This window comes from Pelodiscus sinensis, chromosome Z (assembly GCF_052426305.1).
Source record: "Pelodiscus sinensis isolate ZL-2025 chromosome Z, ASM5242630v1, whole genome shotgun sequence".
NCBI classification, from domain to species: domain Eukaryota; kingdom Metazoa; phylum Chordata; order Testudines; family Trionychidae; genus Pelodiscus; species Pelodiscus sinensis.
This window is the reverse complement of record NC_143085.1, coordinates 5,425,589-5,446,430: the sequence shown is the minus strand read 5'-3', so window position 1 is coordinate 5,446,430 and position 20,842 is coordinate 5,425,589. Positions and strand designations below refer to the sequence as shown.

Sequence of the window (20,842 nt, the reverse complement as noted above, 5' to 3'; positions counted from 1 at the left end):
CCTCTTCCCCGCAATGAGAGCAGCACTCTGTTCTCGTGGGGCAGCCTTGCTGTCTCAATAGGTCTCACAAAGGTTGTAGCAGAGTTGCTCCCTACTGCTGCATCCCACCGTGACCATGGTAGACCCTACTCTGCGGAGGGTATCGCTGGTGTCGTCGCAGTGGACAGTGCTCATGCCTTGATGAAGTTGACATCTGGTTCCCTCCAACCCCACGCCCCCATGAATGCTCCATCCAACCCCACACCCCACTTCCCCAGCATCTTGCCCTTCCCCAGCCTGGCAAGTGAAAACCTGAAGATTGCGCCTGTGTCTCTCGTTCTACCAAATGCCTGACTAAGGCTGGACTAGGTGCACCGCGCCCTCTGGGTCGTGAATACTAAGAGTTGCTAGCAACACAATAAAGCTTTATAAGTTGAGGAATCCCACTCCTCAGGCTAATACAAGGGGTAGCCCAGTGCAAACATAGGACCCTGGGCCCATAGTTCACTCCAGCAAAACTCCGTACAAAATCTGAGCATTTCCACTGCACCCTTCCAAGATCAGAACCAGAACTCAGTTGTCAATGACAACAGGGAGAGCCTGGTAGCACCAACACGTTTCCTTTTGGAGTCACAACCATACTGACCTTAGGGTGCCCAGGAATATTGCGCTATGTTTTTCAGATGCATTCCGTACCGACGGTGTCTCGGAGAAGAAAGAGATGAACCTTGTGACCTGTGATCCAGGGTGGGAGCTGTTAGCTCCGGGTCCTGACGGTTCTGCTGATGGGACCTTTTCAAAGTTGCTGGAATCCAGGTGACACAGGGAGAGTCTGTTATAGCTGAAGTGAGGTGACTGTATGACTTAGGCACCTCCCTCTTGGGGCCCTTATTTGCATCACGCTGTTAGTTCCCAGTGAGAACGGTTAGGAGTCTTGGCCCCTTTCATAGATGGGGGTGATCAGTGTCCAAAACCAGCTTTGGCCATTCTGAGCAGGGGGTGCAGACTCCCAACCCCCTGGACTGGTGCTTGGGGGTCAGTTGTCAGGGACGCCTTTCCAGGAAAGAGGTGGCCGAAGGGGGGGAAGTACTATAGGTACCAAGCAGCTGTTTCTCCTGTGAAGAGATGATGGTGCTCTTTGTAGAGCAATACAGTCACACTTCTCATTCACTGCATCCCTGTAGCTTTCTGCAGAGCAGTGAGTTCCAGGAGATGAGCTCAGCGAAAACTTCAGTGACCCCTCTCAACAGAGAAGAGCCTACGGCTATCTGCACTGAGGCTGGGTGTGGGATACACCTTAGCTCTGCCATCCCGGAGACCAGACAGACATCAGATTACGCTGTCACGAGCCCCTGTCTGGAGAATTTGCTCCCGTGTTCCCACGAGTCGCTTCCCCTCCAAACTGAACATCTGGACGGAAGGCAGCCAACTCCCAGTGCAGAAGGAGTCTCGGGCGAGAGCAGCTGGCCCTCCTTGTGGAGTCCTGATGCAGCAGGTTAGTGGAACTGCCTTCTGTTGGGAGTTCTCATTGGTTTGAAAACTCTTTTTGGGTTTTTTTTACTTAGACCTTTTTGCCTCCACAGACCCCAGCCTCCCACCTGTGCCAGGCAGGGAAGCTGGGCTTCACCTGAACTCCTGGGTCCCACTCCTGACAGGTCAGGAAATAGGTCTGAAAATCTAGATCACTGGACTTGACCAGGGTTTATTTTTACCCCAGGCTCAGGCTGCAAGCCCTTTGGCCAATTCTGAGAGACTGTACTTACTTCTTAGCTACTCCTCTGGCCAGCTCCCTTCAGTAGTTTGTTGTTCATCTTACTTGGCTGCTGGCTTTTAAGTATTTAAACTCCCATGGTTCTCAGCAGCTGAGTGCTGCTAGCCCTGGCTAGGCCATCCCTGTCAGCAGGCACTCACCAAAGTTCCCTCTAAGCTTGCAACTGCTTAATGAGCCCCGCCAGGGGCTCAGGGCTGTCATGCACAGAGCTGCCTAGCTAGGGGAGGGGCTAGCTCCTTGCTGGAGACAGAGGGCAAAGTGTCTCTCCTCCAGCCAGGCAGCTCTGTGCGCAGCAGCAGATCTGAGCCTGTGGGTGGGGCTCATTAAGCAGCTATGGGGCCGTGCTGCCACGCAGCTTAGGGGAAACCTTGGCACTCACTTCCTGGATCCTCACTTCCTCTTCTCCCTTCTTTTGCTCCTCGTCTGTCCCCCCCGTAACGGGCCCGCACTGAGCCCGGAAGGACTCCCCCCACTCTCCCAGCATGGTGGCGGGACAGCACCACACCGGAGAGCGGCGGCTGGTGCGCCAGGCCTATCAAGGCTGGCACAGAGCCCGGCGTGGCTCCAGCAGCCCAGCCGAAAAAGGGGCGGGGCCAAGCAGCACCGGGGAAAGGCGGCTTTCAGCTGCCAGTGCTGCGCCTCCGGCGGCCTGCTGCAGCCTGTGGAGGTGGGGCTCCAACCCCTGGGCCCAGCATCCCAGGACGTAGAGATGCTGAGGGGGTGGAGCAACATGCCGTGACGGCCCTTGGCGGGCCGGTTAAAAAGGACCCGAGGGGGAAGCAGCAGGGTGGTTTGCACTGCAGAAGCCGCTGGGCACCCCGGGGGAGATGCTTTACCCCACCCAGGTGGAGGAACCGGCTGAGCCTCTCCGGAGGCTGGAGCAGTGAGACAGAAACCTGGGTGGATGACAGAGCTGTAAGCTCGAAGGGCCCATCCGGTGGGACTGGCACACAGGGAGGGGATAGGAAGCAGCCTGGGGCAGAGCGCATTTGGCGCCCGTGGGCTGACGCACTTCAGGGCGGAACCCCGTCAGCTGGGTAAGGGTTAACCACCCTGAACCCTTAGGGCCCCGGGCTGGGGCCCGGTTCCCCCTAAATTCCCCTCCTCCCACACACGGTACTCCAGCTGTATACGGCGTAATCGTCTGACCAACCTCGAGAGTAAAAGAGTGTCACTGTTGAGCCCCAAAGTAGGGGCAGGATAGGGACCATAGGGATTCCCCTTTTTTCCTCCTCGCCCCCTCCCCCGCACCAGACCTTTGGAGACAGTGGGCTCGCTGGGCCCCATTCTCCATCTGGAGGGGGGAGCTTGCGCCCTTAAGTACGTTGCACAGGGGGTAGACTGAGGCGGGGGGCTCACGGGGCCCCATCCTCCGGCCAGAGGGGGGAGCTCATGCCCGTAAACCTGCCACCCCCCCCCCCTTCCGTTCACTCTCACCTCTTGTTCGTCCCTGGTTCTGCAGCTTCCCCCTTTCCTCCCTGGAAGGGTCTCGTTTCATGAATTCATGTCTCCCAAGCTGAGAAGGGGAGTGGGATGGAAGCGGGCGGGGAGAGGAACTGCCAGTTGTTCAGCAGCTTGGTGCCAGCTAATGACTGTGGCTGACCATAATTGCAGGGGTGGGAGGGATGCCGTGGGTCCGTCATGCAGACGGGACAAGCAAGGCCAGGTTTGCGGGCTGAGCCGTGTTCTCTGCAGCTCTCTTAACAATGGCATTTACTTCAGCAGGTGTCAGAGCTTCTATGCGCAGGGTCCCTGCAGGGGGCTGTCCTGCGGCCAGTTCAGACAGCGTCAGGCACCAGGCAGATTTAGAGAGTGAAAGTTTCGTGCTTAGAGAAGGACAGCTAGGGTCCCTGGAAGCCGTTCTTCCCCACAGGTAACGGGCGTCGGACGCAAGCGAGGATGCAGTCCTGTGTTCAGTTCCCTGCCCGTGGGTAGGGCTAAGGGGAGCGTGGTGCAAAGGTTGAGTCTTCCCACACCAGCCCTGGCCTTGTATTGACATCTGCATCGGGGCACAGAGATGTGAAATGCTACATGAGAATTGCACTGGGGGTGGGGGGCGTGCAGGGATTTGTCAGAGAAGGTACAAATCCACCCCACCCGCCCCCGTCTGAACAGGGTGCAGCATCCGAAATGCTTGCCCAGCTCGTTCCTCACAGTCTGTCCAGACTGGGATGGGCCCGGCCTCCATCCTGACAGCCGGGTTTGTGGAGCCCGGGAATCCTCCTGAAGCAGCCTTTGGAGCTGCACAGCAGTGGGACCAGTTTGCACCCTGCAGCAGGCTTCTGCAGCCGGCCGCCCCTGAACTCCCGCGGTGCTCTGTCCCTTTCAGTGCCAGGGTTTCTGTCGTGGGTGCAGGCTTTCCCCTGCTGGTTTTTGCAGCTCATGAGAGGCAAAAATGCCCTGGTTCCACCCTGATGGTACCTAGCCATAGATGCCACAGAGCAAATGTCATGAAGCTGCTTCTGTTTACCGACCTGCAGGATAAAATAGAAGCCACAACCTCCAAATCCCAGCCCTTCTTCTCCGTTCTTCCTACTATTTGTATAATAACAGCATTTATCAAATACTGTGCACTTAATTCTCACAGAAGCTCTATTAGGTAGGGAAGTGTTATTTCCCCCATTTTACGGATGAGGGTACCAAGGCATGGGGAGGTCACATGACTTGCCATGGGCACAGAGAGGGTCAGTGTCAAGGTTGGAACGAGAACTCAAAACTTTGGATTCTCCACCGCCTGCTGATATGTCTTCTGGCAGTTTCCTGTCTTTCCCCGCAGGTCTGGTGCCTGCGGCTCTTGCCAGGACTGGCATTTAAAGATCACATGCTGCCTCGTTTGGGATTGCCCAGGCCTGGGGATTGTAGCAGGCACAGAAGGGCAGGGCTGCAGGCCGAGTGCTAAGATTCATTTCGTCTTAAATAGCAACGAAAGGTCAAGAGGGATCACAGCGGGGAGCCGCTGGTGACGTGATAGTTGGATGTAAAACTGCGTTCTGTTTCTAGAATGAATCATATTTATTTTTAACATATGTTCTGCTGTTGGGTGAAATGCCTGGTAAATGGCTCCTTGTTGCAGTCCGTGACTTGGATACATAACCAGTGTCAAGAAGCCATATGCCATTAGTTTCCTCCTCTTATCCCTGCTGCTACTGCTGCCCATTGACTTATTACCTGTTTTGGTTCCTCCCGGGAGTGTCCTGAAATTGGCACACGATGTAGATTTTTGAAAAGTGACTTAGGCATTTAGGGACTAAGGGGCTCCTTAGTCACTCAGGTGCTTTTGAAAATGCTGCCCATAAAGACTGGGGAAACCACAGAGGATTGTCCTTAATTGTTATGGGCTAAACCTCAGTGGTCATCTGGCCCAATGGTGAGAGGAAATATCTTTTTGCTTGGTGGGCCACTGTAGCCGCAGCTAATAGTTGCCTCAGAGGAAAAGCTCAGGTTGTTCCCACTCAATAATAATAATAGTAGTAAATAATAATAATATCGTATATTGCACCTTCTCTCTGAGGATCTCAAACATTAAAAGAGCCTCTTAAACACCCTCTAAGTCAGTGTTTCTTTAACTGGGTTCTGCGGCATGCTGATGTGCCGCGGAGAACAACAGATTTCAAAATGGCAGCCCTTAAAGGGGCAAGCAACCTTTTTTTCCTCAATAACTTTCCCCCGACACTTTTTTTCCCTCGATAACTTTCTCCCTTGCCCTTTTTCCCCTGCAACCTTTTTTTTTTGGCTCAACAAAAAATCCTCGGTGTTCCTCATTTAAAAAAAAATACTGTTTGGTGTTCCTCAGTCTTAAAAAGTTTAAGAAACACTGCTCTAAGTAGAGCCCTGCATGGATACAAAATTGGAATCTGCATCTGCAAAAATGATCTGCAGATACTTACATCAGCATATGTGGATACCTGGGATTATAAAGTGGATATCTGCAGATTTGTAGGGCTCTACTGGTAAAGCAGGTTAAAGACTTTGCTCCCATTTTACAGATGAGAAAAATGAGGCCTAGAGAGGGACGTGACTTATGCTGTCAGTGCCTGGAATGAACTTCCAACCACATGCCCTCTTTACCAGGTCACCCTCTGAGCATTATTGGGTGCTGACAGTTGCGGGGACAGATTTACAGGTCAACCGAGGGAGCCTCAATCTGCTTCTGTTTCATTATAAAGGTGCTCACCCTGACTGGACTCAGCCTGAAAGCTCATTAGAACAACTCCAGTAGATTTCCTGCATCTGTTCATAGTCTGTCGTAAGCCCTTGGACTGCATCCAAATCTGGCTTTGTGGTTTGCAGCAGGGCCCCTTGTGAGATAGGAGTGTGGAGGAGGGATTGGACTATCATCCGCCTGCTTTTACATCTGGTCATGCTGCTGGGGAGGGGGAGTTGGTGCTAGTAAATGCATTGTGCCTCTGTTACGCCATTGCTTGTTCAGACCAGCCTGTCAGGGTCTTCCTCACCTCTTGAGTTGGAAGGGGTGAATTTGTCCCCGCTCATGATTCACGTAGAGCAAAACTCCCAAGTGATGGGCATTTAAAGTAGCAAATCCCACTCACCCTCATGAAGTACGAATACCTGGATCTTCCAGCCAGCATATTGGTTTAGGGCAGGGGTGGCCAACCAGTTAGAGACGATGAGTCAAAATAGCAGTGGAGAGAGTGCAAAGAGCCATGCATTATATATTTATTTATATCTATCTATAGATAGATAGACAGACATAGTACGCAAGATGTAGTGATAAAAATAACATTACAGGACATTTTGGACAAAAAACAATAAAAAAGTCTCTAGTCACTTAAAAAATTCACAGGCAGTCCATAGATCTTCAGAGAACTTGACAAGGAACAAACATCAGAAACTTTAAAAATACAGTAATAGTCCTACACTAAAAAAAAAGCATCCCCACCATGTATTTTAAATTTAACACGACTGCCCTATTATGTCCTGTGAGTTTTTAAAAATTAAACTGAACTGAGAAGTAAATTAGCACAACCTGAAGTGCCTGTTTCACTCCAACTGGTTGATCTCAGGTATGGCTTCCTCATTTTTTTTTTATTTATGAAGATTATGGCTTTTTTATAGTTCTAAAAATTCAAATATGACCGGTTCAAAAACAATAAGGGAGAGACTCATGTCTCAGAAGAATTGCTTCAGCCTGGCAAACAATAGCCTTTGAATTTTCTTTAAAGAAACTCTGTGTAGACCAGCTACATGCTGATTCTTTTTTTGCCCTGGAATTTAAATATGACATCTGTGTTGGCTGCCTTATTCTGCATCCGTGAAGACTTTGAGTTTAAGGTGCTTCAGTCCCCCCACCCCCGCCCTGCTCTAACCCAATTCCTTTCCTCTCTCTCAGAGCCAGGCACATCCCCCCCCCCCCTCACTCTAAACCAATGCCTGGGTTCTGGAGTTGCCCCCATGCGCTTCTCCCTCCAGGCACTGGGGCACGTGTGCAGAGTGGCTGGACATGAGAAGTCCAAGTGCGTAGCTCAGAACTAGCAAGAGCCGCATGCTGGTCAAGAGCTGCTGGCTGGCCACCTCTGGTTTAGGGCATAGAAATACTTGGACGCTCATTGAAAATTGTGGATGTTGCTTGCATCATTGGGAGCCTGACTCAGGCTGCCTGGGATGCTTCTGGCAAGGGGTCCTCTGCTCTGCATCTGCTGTAAGCCGAATGACAGAGCGGGGTGTGCCTGGGAGCAGCGAGGACAGAGCTGCTAACACAGCAGCCAGGATCTGGAGCTACTTCTGACAGGAGAGAAAGGGAGAGATGCAGTCGTCTTATCTGCCGGGACTCACCACCTCTCTCCCTCGCTCACGCTGCTGGGCTCTGAGCATCGCCAGCATTTCTGGTGCCCCTAGGTGGGACCCTGGGAAAAGCCCAAAGGTGAAATCTGGATGCGGAGCAAGCGGCAGGCTCAGATTTGAGACTCTCTGCCAGGCCTTGAAAGACCGCACGGGTGGCACGAAGGATGTTGTGGCTAGTTCCAGAAGCTGTGTGTTTTGACTCTAAAACCATTGTTTTTATACTATTCTCAAGGACAGACACAGTCCTTGGTAAATGTCTCCTTGCTGTAGCGTGTGTTCTGGGTACATAAGCAAAATCAGAACCCCTACGTACCAGTCCCCTCAAGCACTCCTGGTAGTGACAGTGCACCTGCTCCAGGATCTGTTTACTCAGTCCAGTCTAGGAGGGAGCGTGGGTTTATATAGTGCTCGCCATTATGTGCCCCAAACCTTCTCCTGCAAATGCCGCCCCCGGCCTGCAGTGAGGAGGCTATTGTAAATGGTCAGTGGTGAACGACTGCAGCAGGAACACCCAAGAGGCCCCCGATTGCCAGGTGACCTAATTTGTTCTCATGGGTTGTTTTGTTTTTTTTCAGTTCCTCTCAGGCTGCGCTTGGCAAGTCCCAGTGCCCACTTGTTTCCACATCCCATCTGGAGGAAATCCAGAGCTTGGGACACAGCCAGGTAAGAGAATGTTCTCAGACTACAAAGGAAGAGACATCTGGGGCGTAATGCTCTCCAGCTGCAGCTGGGGAGTGTGCAGTAGAGATCCTGTCCTTTAACCACAGCCCATCCCATCGCTGTCAGTCGTCATTGGGATGTGCTTGAAAAAGGCAGACAAGTATTCTAGTTCTAGGCTTTTCTGCCAGAGGTGAATCTCCCCTGGCTAACATTCTCAGTGTTGGCTGCCTCAAATTAGTCACCAAAGTAAACACATAACTTAGGGCTTGATGTGGATAGGTGCTGAGTGTTCATAGTTCCCATTTGTTTTCAGAGCTGAGCTCCTGTGTTGGGTGCTAGGATCTTTGGAAAGTCTGGCCCGAAGTTTCTCAGTGGGAGCTGCAGGGTGCTGAGTTCTTTGGGGCGATTCAGCCACCTGCGGAAGGGCTTGCTGTTTCAGCCAGAGCCTTTGGCAAAGGTGGCGTTGAATGTCTCAGGCAGGGGTCTCGAACTCATAGCCCATGAGCCGCCTGCATGTCAAGCAGTTCCACAGTCTGGCACTTGCCAGGCTGCTGGCATGTGAGTCCCACTAGGCATTTAGGCTGGATTAGCGCCTGATTGCATATTAAAGATATCGATTCACGTCCTAGCAATTTCTTCTTTTAATGCCTAGAGACAGCTCTCTGCTCCAAGGTCTCCAAACTCAAGCTAGGCAAGTTGTCAGAGGCCAATTCCGTGGGCAGTGTTGACCAAATACTCTACTAGAGAGGGATTTTCTTTCCTGTATAGTGCTTATCCACCCTTCAGTAAATGAATCGTGTGTCACTGTAGCTGCTGATCCTGCAGCCCATATTATTATAACATAAGAATGGCCAGACTGAGTCAGACCAAAGATCCGTCCATTCCAGTATCTTGTCTGCCAATAGTGGCCAATGCCAGGTGCCCCAGAGGGAGTGAACCGAACCAGTAATGATCAAGCCATCTCTCTTCTGCCATCCATCTCCACCCTCTCACATACAGAGGCTGGGGACACCATTCCTACCCATCCTGGCTAATAGCCATTGATGGACTTAACCTCCATGAATTTATCTAGTTTTCTTTTAAACCCAGTTATAGTCCTAGCCTTCACAACCTCCTCAGGCAAGAAGTTCCACAGATTGACCATGCGCTATGTAAAGAAGAACTTCCTTTTATTTGTTTTAAGCCTGCTGCCCATTAATTTCATTTGGCCCCTAGTTCTTATATTATGGGAACAAGTAAATAACTTTTCCTTATTCACTTTCTCCGCACTACTCGTGGATAAACATATCATTTAACTCACTCTTTGTGCCCATTATGGAAGGTCTGCACAGAACTGCGTACTTCAAACCACCGTAGATTGTGTATAGAGGCGGTCCCTGACTTACGCGGATCCGACTTATGTCGGATCCGCAGTTACGAACGGGGCTTGCCCCAGAGGACACGGACTGCGGGACCTCGCGGTCCTGCCGCCCGTGTACTCCGGGGCTTTCTCCGCGTCTCCCTGGTCTGCAGACCAGGAAGGCGCGGAGCAAAGTCGCGGAGGGGCTCGGGCAGCGGGACAGCCCAGACATCCCGCGGCTGTCCCGCTGCTGGCGTCCTCAGAGGCTTTGCTCCGCGTCTCCCTGGTCTGCTGGTCTGCAGACCAGGGAGACTGGGAGCAAAGCCGCGGAGGACCCGGGCGGCGGGACCGCAGTGCGTCTCGGTCCGCCGCCCGCGTCTTCCTGGTCTGCTGGGGCGGGGGGGGGGGAGAGGGGCGCAGCTAGTACGCCCCCTCCCCCTCCCAGCAGACTAGGCTTTTCTCCGGACGCCTGTGGCAGAGCAGCTGGGGCGCTGCCGGTTGGTCCCGCAGCGCCGCTCTGGGCTCTACTGGACCAACCCGGCAGCACCCCAGCTGCTCTGCCCCAGGTGTCCTGATTCAGCCGCTGCTGGTCAGTTTCAGTAGCGCCGAGGAGAGGAGCGGCGCTACTGGAGCGACCCAGCAGCACCCCAGCTGCTCTGCCCCAGGCGTCCCCAAGTCAGCTGCTGCTGAAACTGACCAGCGCTGACTACAGGAAGCCCCAGGCAGAGTTGCTCTGCACCAGGCTTCCTGGAATCAGCCGCTGATCAGTTTCAGTAGCAGCTGACTTGGGGACGCCTGGGGTTCTTAAGTTGATTCTGTATGTAAGTCGGAACTGGCGGTCAGTTTCAGCAGCGGCTGACGCCAGTTCCAACTTACATACAGATTCAACTTAAGAACAAACCTACAGGCCCTATCTTGTACGTAACCCGGGGACTGCCTGTACTTAAAGGGTACACACTAGGGATGTTAGTGTATAGTTGTTTAAATGATTAACCGATAAGCCTGTATCCAAGGCAACAAAGGCGGGGGAAGTGGGAGGTGAGGTGGGAGCTGGTGCATGTGGGGAGCTGGCTTTTAAGCTGCTCCAAACAAGTACCAGATCCCGTGGAGCCGCCTGCCCCTTCCCCCTCCTCCCACTCTCCCAGCCATGCTGCTGTCTCTGATAGGAAGAGGCAGCAGTGCGGAGGGTGAGGGGGCAGGTAGGAGCCAGGGCAGGTGTGAAGTTGGCTTTTAAGCCAGCTCTCCATGTGTACTGGCTCCACAGAGCTGCCTGTCCCCTCCCACCGCACACTGCTGCCTCTGTATCTGAGGCAGCAGCATGGAGGGTGTGGGGAGAGAGCAGGTGGGATGCCAGAGCAGCCTCTGTCTGCGGGGAGGTGGACTCCCTGAGGACAGGGGCTGTTGCCGCCCTGTGTGGCTGCCTATTTTTAAACCTGCTTCCCTTGTGAACCAGTTCTGCCTGCCACCCTTTGCTCCTGCCTCTGATATAGTGTCATCGGTGCAGGATGGCAGGAGGCTGCCAGGGAGTGGAGCTGGGAGCAGACTGGCTGCTGGCCGTGCTCCCAGGGGAGAGTATTGTAGTAACAGCGTAACCGCTAAAAATTGTTGTGGCTACGCAATTACGAAAATAAATAACATCCAACATCCCTAGTACGCACCTTCCAAGATCAGCTGTATGGTGTGAATTAGGGATGTCATATAGTAAATGGTAAACTGATATGTATTAGTCTTACCGTTAATATATTGTAGTTAACGTTTCGTTGGGGCTGAAGAGAGGTGTCATGTGATGGGGGGAGGAGGCAGGGTGCTGTAGAAGTGGAATTTTCCCAGTCTCTGAGTTCTAATGTTACTGTGGCAACTCTGTTGTCAGGAAGGGAAACAAGGGGCATGTAAGGCTTCTCCCATGTGTGACTCCACCCTCCTGCCTGAGGTAGTGTCCAGCCAGGTGGAGGGGTGCCCCCCCTGCAGAAAGAGTGTGATGTGTGTCTGCCTCACCGAGCCAAGGTCTGTCCCTGCTCCCACAACTGCACAGCTCAGACTGTTGCAGCTTCAACCTCAGGAACCTCTGTGTGCTTGGTGTGGCTGTGTCTGAGCAGCCAGCTTCCCATGGCTGCCGTATGGGCTGGGGCTCCGGGGATCACTGTCCCCATCTGCACACTGCCTCCTGTTTGCCATGTATCTGCAGATGCTTTCGAAGGACCCAGTTAGGTCAAAAATAACATATTTGAAGCACAAATCTTCACTAAAGTGCTAGTATGACCTCTGCAGAGTGACAAAGATAATATAGGAAGGAACAATCCACTTAGGAAGGAACAGTCAGTTTCACACATACAGAATGGGAAGCGACTGTCTAGAAAGGAGTACGGCAGAAAGGGATCTAGGGGTCATAGTGGACCACAAGCTGAATATGAGTCAACAGTGTGATGCTGTTGCAAAAAAAGCAAACATGATTCTGGGATGCATTCACAGGTGTGTTGTGAGCAAGACACGAGAAGTCATTCTTCCACTCTAGTCTGCGCTAGTTAGGCCTCAATTGGAGTATTGTGTCCAGTTCTGGGCACCGCATTTCAAGAAAGATGTGGAGAAATTGGAAAGGGTACAGAGAAGAGCAACAAGAATGATTAAAGGTCTAGACCTATGAAGGAAGGGTGAAAGAACTGGGGTTGTTTAGTTTAGAAAAGAGAAGATTGAGGGGGGACGTGATAGCAGTTTTCAGGTATCTAAAAGGGTGTCATAAGGAGGGGGGAGAAAATTTGTTCATCTTGGCCTCTGAGGCTAGAACAAGAAGCAATGGGCTTAAACTGCAGCAAGGGAGGTTTAGGTTGGACATTAAGAAAAAGTTCCTCACTGTCAGGGTGGTCAAACACTGGAATAAATTGCCCAGGGAGGTTGTGGAATCCCCATCTGTGGAGATATTTAAGAGCAGGTTAGATAAATGTCTATCAGGGATGGTCTAGACAGTATTTGGTCCTGCCATGGGAGCAGGGGACTGGACTCAATGACCTTCCAGTCCTTGTATTCTGTGATTCTATGATTTTATGATTCTATGATATGCGTGAACTTGAAACAAATGTTTAACCGCTATCATTTTAATAGCTTTAGCAGGTACTTTTTAAAAAAGATATTTACATCCCTATTTTGAATCCCCTCCCCTCGTGTCCTTGGCACTTTAGATATGACATTCTTTACAAAATGTTTCTTCTTCCAGTGACTGCTCCTGTCGATTCCAAGTAGGCGTGTGCACAGTGCATGCACACTTGTTGGAAAGCTTTTAACCCGCGGGAGTGGCACTCTCGTGATGCTGAATCTATGCTCCAGCTGGCCGGCCTCTTTTCAGGTCCCTTTTACCACCTGGGACCGTCATTAGAACTGACTGCTTGTAGGGCAAGTGCTTCCCTTTGCGTGTTCAGTAGCTGTTAGTTTGTAGTTCTAGTTTGTCTGTAGAGCTGTAGTTTATAAATAAGGCAGTCCTCACGAGTGCCCCAGCCTCTGTATGCAACACGGTGCCAACAAAGGTCTCTGGCCTGAGATACCATCGGCACTAGTGCTCCCCAGCACCACGGGCTGCAGAGACGACCAAGCACTGCCATCACACTCCAGCGCAGGAAGCCTGATCAGGGACACACTCTCGTGCTGAAGACAATTGTACCAGGGGCAAGGCAGCAGTGTGCCCTACGTAGGGACACTACGCGACAAGAGCGCAGGAATCGACACTGATCACTTTGGTCCCATGAAGGGGACCCTCAGTTCCTGCACCCAGCAATGCCCCTGAAAGGCAGTGCCCGGTGGAGGAGTTGGTGCTGCCCTCCACACTGACACGTTTGAAGCTTCCAGGGATCTGATTGCTATGACGACCCTCCAGTCCCCAGCAGGCAGAGACAAGGCTCCATGTAGGGGCAAACCAGCCAGAGCGAGGTAGTCACCTTCCCCAGCTCGGCACTGTTCCCAGCTCCCCCGTCATGGCACTGTTCAGGGGCAACAGGCACCGGGTTCCAGGTGAGGATCTCCAACACCGTCAAGGCAACAATCACTGTCCCTGATATCAAGAGTGAAGCAGCACCAGACCCCAGCACTAGATCATCGGCCCCAGACCCGTGGCACCGATCCCTGTTCAATCTCCATCATAGTCGAGGTTGGCTTTGTCGGTCTCGGATGCAGACTCCTCCAGCGAGGAAAGTCAGACACCGGTCAGGCAGGCACTGACATGAGGCACTGGAGGTGCTTTGGCCCTCTTGGAGAGCAGTCACCGGCACTGTGGCCCTTTTGGATCCCCTAGGCATGCCAGCAGGCCTGGGGGATGCTTTCCAGGGAGTCCTGGTTGGTGCCCTCTGAACGTCGAGGGCCCCAACCACCGCAGACCAACCTTGGCCTTGGGTTCTGAGATACTGCCGTCACAAGGCCCATCGAGGCCATCATGACATTGGCCAGTGCTGAGGCCTTTGGCACTGGTCAGGAGGACCAAGACAGCTAGAAAGTCATGAAGACCCGGCACCAACTCTGGCCTCATCATCTCAGTCCTTGGGTGAGGTAGTGGCTCTGGCCATGGGACCACCCTGAGTGACCACAGAGCTGCTACCCAAGATGGCCTGCAACATGGGATGGTAGGCAGAGGAGATGGCTGAATCTGAGGATGCCCTGTGAACATCTTGGCACTGGAGGGGCCACCCAGGGAAACTCTGCTGCTGATTACAAAAAGATCCAGAGCAACATTAAGATTGCGGCAGAGCCCTGCGTCTGTCCCACCTACCGCTAGAGGCGTTGAGCAGAAGTACTTCATGCTCTCTGATCGGTATAAGTACCTCTGCTTGCCCGCTCGGTCCTGCTCCTTACTGGTGGTTGCGGTTAATGCGAAGGAGACCTGGGGGTGGCGGGGGCCGACTTCTAAATCAGACTAAAAATGGATGGACCCATTCAGTAGAAAAGTCTGCTCAACTGGCGATCTGCTTCTGATCAGCAAGCTAGTCTCAGTCGACAGAACGGCCACTCTGGGGCCTCCTTGGTGAAGTTTAAGGAGCTGACTCCACCTGACACCAGAGCTGAATAGTTGCTGAAGGAAAGTCAGGGGTACAAATCTTTTTACAGGCCTCACTGGACGCCGTGGACTCTTGCCACACACACATTTTCTTCCAGGACAGCCGTGAGGAGGGGCTCATGTTTTCAGGCATCTGGATTGCCCCTGAAAGTGCAGCAAAATCCATCAGGACCTACCATTTGACAGGGCAGGCCTGTTGTCAGACCAGACTTCAGGCGGTACAGCTTAATAGACTCCCAGGCAACCATGAAATTTTTGGATGTGCACACCCTGGCAACCCCCCCACACACATCTCAAGCTGCAACAAGAGCAGCAATGCCCATCTCCTCCTCAGCTGAGCCAGGACGTCTATGAAGGAAGAGCAGGAAGGATTATTATGTTGGCAGATGATAACAAGATGGGAGGGGTTGCAAGTGCTTTGGAGGAAAGGGTCATAATTCAAAATGATCTGGACAAACTGGAGAAATGGTCAGAGGTAAACAGAGTGAAGTTTAATAAGGACAAATGCAAAGTGCTCCACTTAGGAAGGAACAATCCTTTTCACGCATACACAATGGGAGGTGACTGTCTAGGAGGGAGTACTGCAGAAAGAGATCTAGGGGGCATGGTGGACCACAAACTAAATATGAGTCAATAGTGTGATGCTGCTGCAAAAAAAGCAAACATGATTCTGGGATGCATTAAGAGGAGTGTTGTGAGCAAGACAAGAGAAGTCATACTTCTGCTCTTCTCTGTTCTGATTAGGCCTCAATTGGAGTACTGTGTCAAATTCCTATCACCACACTTCAAGAAAGATGTGGAGAAATTGGAGAAGGTCCAGAGAAGAGCAACAAGAATGATGAAAGGTCTAGAGAACATGATCTATGAAGGAAGACTGAAAGAATTGGGCTTGTTTAGTTTGGAAAGAAGTCTGAGAGGGGACATGATAGGGTTTTCAGGTATCTAAAAGGATGTCACAAGGAGGAAGGAGAAAAATTGTTCATCTTGGCCTCTGAGGATAGGACAAGAAGCAATGGGCTTAAACTGCAGCAAGGGGGGTTTAGGCTGGACATTAGGAAAAAGTTCCTAACTGTCAGGGTGGTTTAACACTGGAGTAAATTGCCTGGGGAGGTTGTGGAATCTCCATCTCTGGAGATATTTAAGAGCAGGTTAGATAGACCTCTATCAGGGATTGTCTAGACCAGTGGTCCCCAACCTTGAGAGGCTGCTGGGCGCCAGGGGGGGTGGCCGTTCGCCTGCCGGGTGCCAGAGGGCGGAGACACATGCACGCCCGGGGGCGGGTGGCCCCCCCCCATAACTGTGTGCTCGGGGGCGGGGCCCCCCTGCAAGCGCCGCGCTCCCGGGGCCGGGCCCCCCTCTGCAAGCGCCGCGCGCTGGGGACCGGCGCCCCCTCCAAATGCTGTGCGCCTGGGGTCAGCGCCCCCTCCTCCACCAAGCGCTGCGCGCCAGGGCCAGCACTCCTCCTAAGCGCCGCGCGCCTGGGGCTGGCGCTCCCTCCCCAAGCGCCACGCGCCCGGGGCCAGCGCCCCAGGCACAAGTGGCCAATTCGTGGCGCTCCCGGGGCCGGCGCTTACCATGCACCCGGGACGGCTCCAGCACGATGCATGCACCACATGCCCGGGGCCAGGCCAGCCCCAAGCACTTGGCGGTCGCACACAAATGGCACCATGGGCACCATGGCGCCCGCGGGCACCATGTTGGGGACCACTGGTCTAGACAGTACTGGGTCCTGCCATGAGGGCAGGGGACTGGACTTGATGACCTCTCAAGGTCCCTTCCCGTTCTATGATTCTATGAATGGCAGGCACAAACCTTCCCATCCCCCACTCAGATAGGACCAGGTCCCAACCAAGTAATCATGGGGCTCAAGGCAGGGCTTTTGAAGGTGTGGGCAAGGTGTGGACACCAGCTACCATACTGCATCCTTCCTTCCCCCTGTTTCTTGAATCCTCTGTCCCACTTCTGCCATGCTTGGTCCTATATAACATCAGTCTGCTGGGTTCTGATCTGGTCGCCTTCATCACCCTGACCTCCTCCTGTCCTTTCACCTCATGGCCTGGAAGCTGCCTGGCTAAACCCCGTGGAACTCTGGTGCTCAGAGCTAGTAAGAGAAGTCCTGTTCAGCAGCAGAAAACCCTCCCTGTGGCCACATGCTTATCAAAGCCGGAAAGGTTTATACATCACACATCTCCACTCAAAAGCTTCCATAGCACGTATCCTGGAGTACTTACTGCTCCTGAAACCACATGGTCTTGCAGTGTCGTCTATCAAACTCCACCTTGCAGCCATTTTGGCTTTCCACTCAGGATCAGCCGAGTTTTTCATCTTCACCAACTCCATGCTTGGATGCTTCCTCAAAGGTCTGGAGTGGTTATAACCACAAATTAGACAACATATCCTCTGTGGGTTCTTAACCTGGTCCTCTCCAGATGAATGAGTTCCCCTTTTGAATCACTGGCAACTTGCTGCTCCCTTTTCTACCTGTGATGGAAATTTGCCTTGCTGCTCACCATTACCTCAGCAAGGAGGATGTCAAAGTTAGAAGCCCTTACTACCAAACCGTCTCCCCCGCCCTCCGCACACACACTTGATTTTTCATAAGGAGAAGGTGCAACTCAAACCTCACTTGGGCTGCTTTTCAAAGGGTGTGTCCAATTTCACACCAACTCAGACATGTTTCTTCCTGTCTTCTGCCTAGGTCTCATGCGAATATTGGAGACCGGAAACTCCACTTGCTGGATGTTCGGTGGGTGCTAGCCTTTTATATCAAGCGCTTGAAGTTGTTTTGAAAGTCAGAGCAGCTGTTCTTGATGGTTGCAGCATAGATGCAAGGACATCCCGTTGCATCTCAGACGCTCTCATCATGGATCACCTCTTGCATCTGAACGTACTAGAAGTGAGCCAAGATTTCAGCCTGGCATGCTCCATTGGCAGCATTTCTGGCCAAGGTCCTGATACAAGAGGTCTGCAGGGTGGCATTACGGTCCTCAAGGCATACATTTACCCGTCATTATGCCATCATCCAGCACACCAGAGGGGATGCAGCATTCAGTAGAGCAGTGCTCCAGTCAGTCACTCCATAACTCCAACCTCACCACTTAGGTAGGGCTTGGAAGTTACCTACTTGGAATTGATATGAGCCATCACCTGGAGAAAAAAGTTACTTGCCTTCTTGTAACAGTTATCCTTCAAGATGTGTTGCTCATTTCCATTCCAGTACCCATCCTCCCACACCTCTGTGGGAGTAGCCAGCAAGAAGGAACTGAGGAGGATCCAGGTTGGCAGGAGCATATATTCAGCGTAATGAAGGCACTAATCTAGGGGCTTCCACTGCTGACTCCATGGGAACTGTTAAGGAAAAAAGTTTCCAATGACTATTCACGTGGTGCACACACACCTAAATGGAATGGATCTGAGCAGCACATCTCTAAGAACAACAGTTACGAGAAGGTAACTGTTTTTTTACTGCCGTTGAAAAGGGATTCTTCTCCTCTGTCTTCTCCCCCATAACAGCCATATTTTAGAAGCAGAAAGAAAAGCTGCAACAGTAAATAGTCAACAGAACAAACAAAGAAGTTCATTTCCTTACTAGGTGAATTGCTTTTTAACACTGATTTTTAAGGCAGCAGCATCCCTGAGGTTGATAGTAAAAAAATATACAATGCCCTGAGAATTGTGGTGACACATTTCTGAAACAGATGATGATAAACAGCACAACCAAAGAAATTTCCATCTGACATCCATCTTGAACTACCTGTCACATTTATTTCTTGGCCTCGGATTTACTGGCACAGAGAATGCTTAGCATCAGTTTCTGTTTTTCTTATACTGATATAATCTGCTAAAACAAATGTTTTGAAAAGCTATTTTAAAATGTCTTCTAGCTCCATTGTGGGAGACAGCTGCAGCTCTGAAGACAGTAATAGAAAAACCTTTTGAGCCTCTAAGAGTAGCAAGATGAAGATTTTTATCTTGAAAAGTGACCCTTTTTCAATAACATGAACCAGATGATTAGGAAAAGACATTGATGATGAATGAGCCTTTTCTACAATTTCCAGGGCTCTCAATCCTGTAGCTAGAGCTTTCACATTTCTCCCATATGTGAATAAACAGTTTTCCCCTTTCACTCTCTCCATTTCTGTGATGACTTGTCCCATCAGTACTCAGGCAGTAGAACAAGAATTCCTGTTGATTTCAGCTCCCTTTGTACGTATGTGCACCCCCACGCACATCTGTGCTTTTTCCTTCCTGCTCAAACGGAAAACAGACGCTACTCCATACATGGTAACTGCATCCTTAAAGAAAGCCTACAGTGAAGGTTGGGATTATTTATTTTGTCTTTCAGGTGCTGGAGAATCCACTAAGTGACCCCATGAACAGCGATACCTACTGGGCAGCATGGCTACTTTTCGAATTCTCAGTCGGTGGTCGAATGTAACGTGCGCAATGGTACCTTGTATGGTGATCTGCAGTTCTCCTATGACTGCTCTTTTCTTGGCAAAGGAGGCAGTGAGAAAACGCAAGTCGTCTGGGAAAGGAGACCTTTTCTTATGGTTCCAGTTTCATTTGAACTCTAGTTTTATCAAGAGCTTTACAAGCAACAACAAAAGCCATGCTCCCTGATGTTCTTGCAGATCACAGACTTTAACTGGGACAATTTGAAGCTCTTATAGCCGGTTGCAAGTATTTAGTTATTGGTTCTGTGGAGGTTAAATTGTTCAGGTGATCCCATATTCACAAATATATATCTGGACAAGGGTCCATCTCTTGTTATTGATGAAGTTGTGTAAAAAGCCCCTTAGTTCAAAGGGAGTAGTCAAACCTAAAGAATGTCATCTAGAGTGTGGATGCCCTGTGGACTTGTTAGGGATTGAGAATTTGAAAAGCTGATACAAAGTTATCTCCTCCCGTTGCTGTGGTTCACCTCTTCCGTGAATTCTGGGGCACTCCAAATCCCATAGTGCTGCAGCCCACACATTTTGGAGCACTCTAGAATTGATAGCACCCAATAAAAGTGAATTATAGAGGATGAGATGGGGAAAGCCAGTGTGTCTGGGCTAGGAGTAGGTGGATCACAGATTTGTTATGAAGTTGAGAGGGTGGGGCCATCTGAACCCTTTCCATCAATACTTTGAAGCCCCGTCTCTAAATGGACACAGGCTTTGCAACTGGGCCAACGGTTGCCTTTCCTGCAGTCTGCAGAATACGGAGACTTGAGGCCTGATTCTCTACTTCTTTGCACTTGCACCTGCATGGAGTGAATGTAGAATGCTGCCGTTTGGATTTGGTAACCTGGCTTTTGCATTTATTTTGCAGGAACAAATCATTGCTTGAGGTGCAGGGCACTGGAGAAGCAGGTCCTGCATGTCCCCAACTGCCTTGCAAAGTAGCTTTTGGGTTGTGTAGCCCCACATGCCTTCAGGCTGCAGGAGTATGTGGCCTCTAATAGAAACTGGTAACTGTATTCAGCTCAAGTCTAATACCCTGAATTTTGGGCACGTGAGAGGCTCCTCACAGCTTTGATCAGAGGAGTACACTAACAGTTCCTCTGTCCAGATATTTTTCCCCAAGCCTGTTATGCTTCTGTTCCTTCTCCATTGCTTTTTTTTTCAACTTATCACAGATCAGGAACACTACACTTTTCCTTGTATCTCATCTTGGGGCTAGAAAATGGAAATTGTGAGAGAAAATGGGTGAGGCGGCTGAATTTCCCCCAGGCCTAAAAACGCTCAGGGGTAAATCATTGTTTAACTTGTTAAGTATTTACCACAATTGTGTATTTTTTTTAAAAAAGATCCTGGATCACAAAAGAGTCCAGGCTGGGGGTTCACTGATGAAAACGTGATGCCTATATTGACTCTCTTGTAATGAAGTAAGTTTGCAAATAAAGGTTATGAATGGACATTTCTCTCCTTGGCTTATTTTCTGCAAAGTTGACTATTAAGTGGTTATAAAAAGAATATTTTTAAAAGGCATAATTCTACCAGGCCTCAAGCACGTTTGTGCTGGGAAGCTGCCCGCTATGGGCAGTGCAGGAAGTTCTTGGAAGTCCATCTCTATGGTTTTTCCCTAAGCATCAGTATCTGCACTGGAACTTGATTGCTTTTTCCAGCTTGGCTGCCAAACTTTCTGAATCTGAGACACTTTGGAGGGGTCTACTTGAGATACGGGTGGCTGGGTTTTTTTTTTTTTTTTTAATGAGGGGGATTGAAATGAATTGGAGTATATATGTAGTCAGGAGGAGAGCAGTCTTTTGATG

The 20,842-nt window shown here is 50.9% G+C and overlaps 1 protein-coding gene across 2 annotated transcripts in view; it reads left to right on the top strand.

The window, feature by feature from the left end:
* Positions 1-20,503, top strand: part of ANHX (anomalous homeobox) — a 28,829-nt gene extending 8,326 nt beyond the window's left edge. Inside the window, exons 6-10 of one of the 2 annotated variants that reach the window (XM_075898008.2) lie at positions 663-795; positions 1,164-1,474; positions 3,473-3,623; positions 8,128-8,215; positions 18,929-20,503. In XM_075898008.2, the coding sequence (XP_075754123.2) occupies positions 663-795; positions 1,164-1,474; positions 3,473-3,623; positions 8,128-8,215; positions 18,929-19,021 (776 nt within the window). In that variant the 3' untranslated portion in view covers positions 19,022-20,503. The remainder of the gene's footprint in view (positions 1-662; positions 796-1,163; positions 1,475-3,472; positions 3,624-8,127; positions 8,216-18,928) is intronic. The other variant, XM_089775254.1, reaches the window with a different exon arrangement.
* Positions 20,504-20,842: the final 339 nt, after the last annotated feature.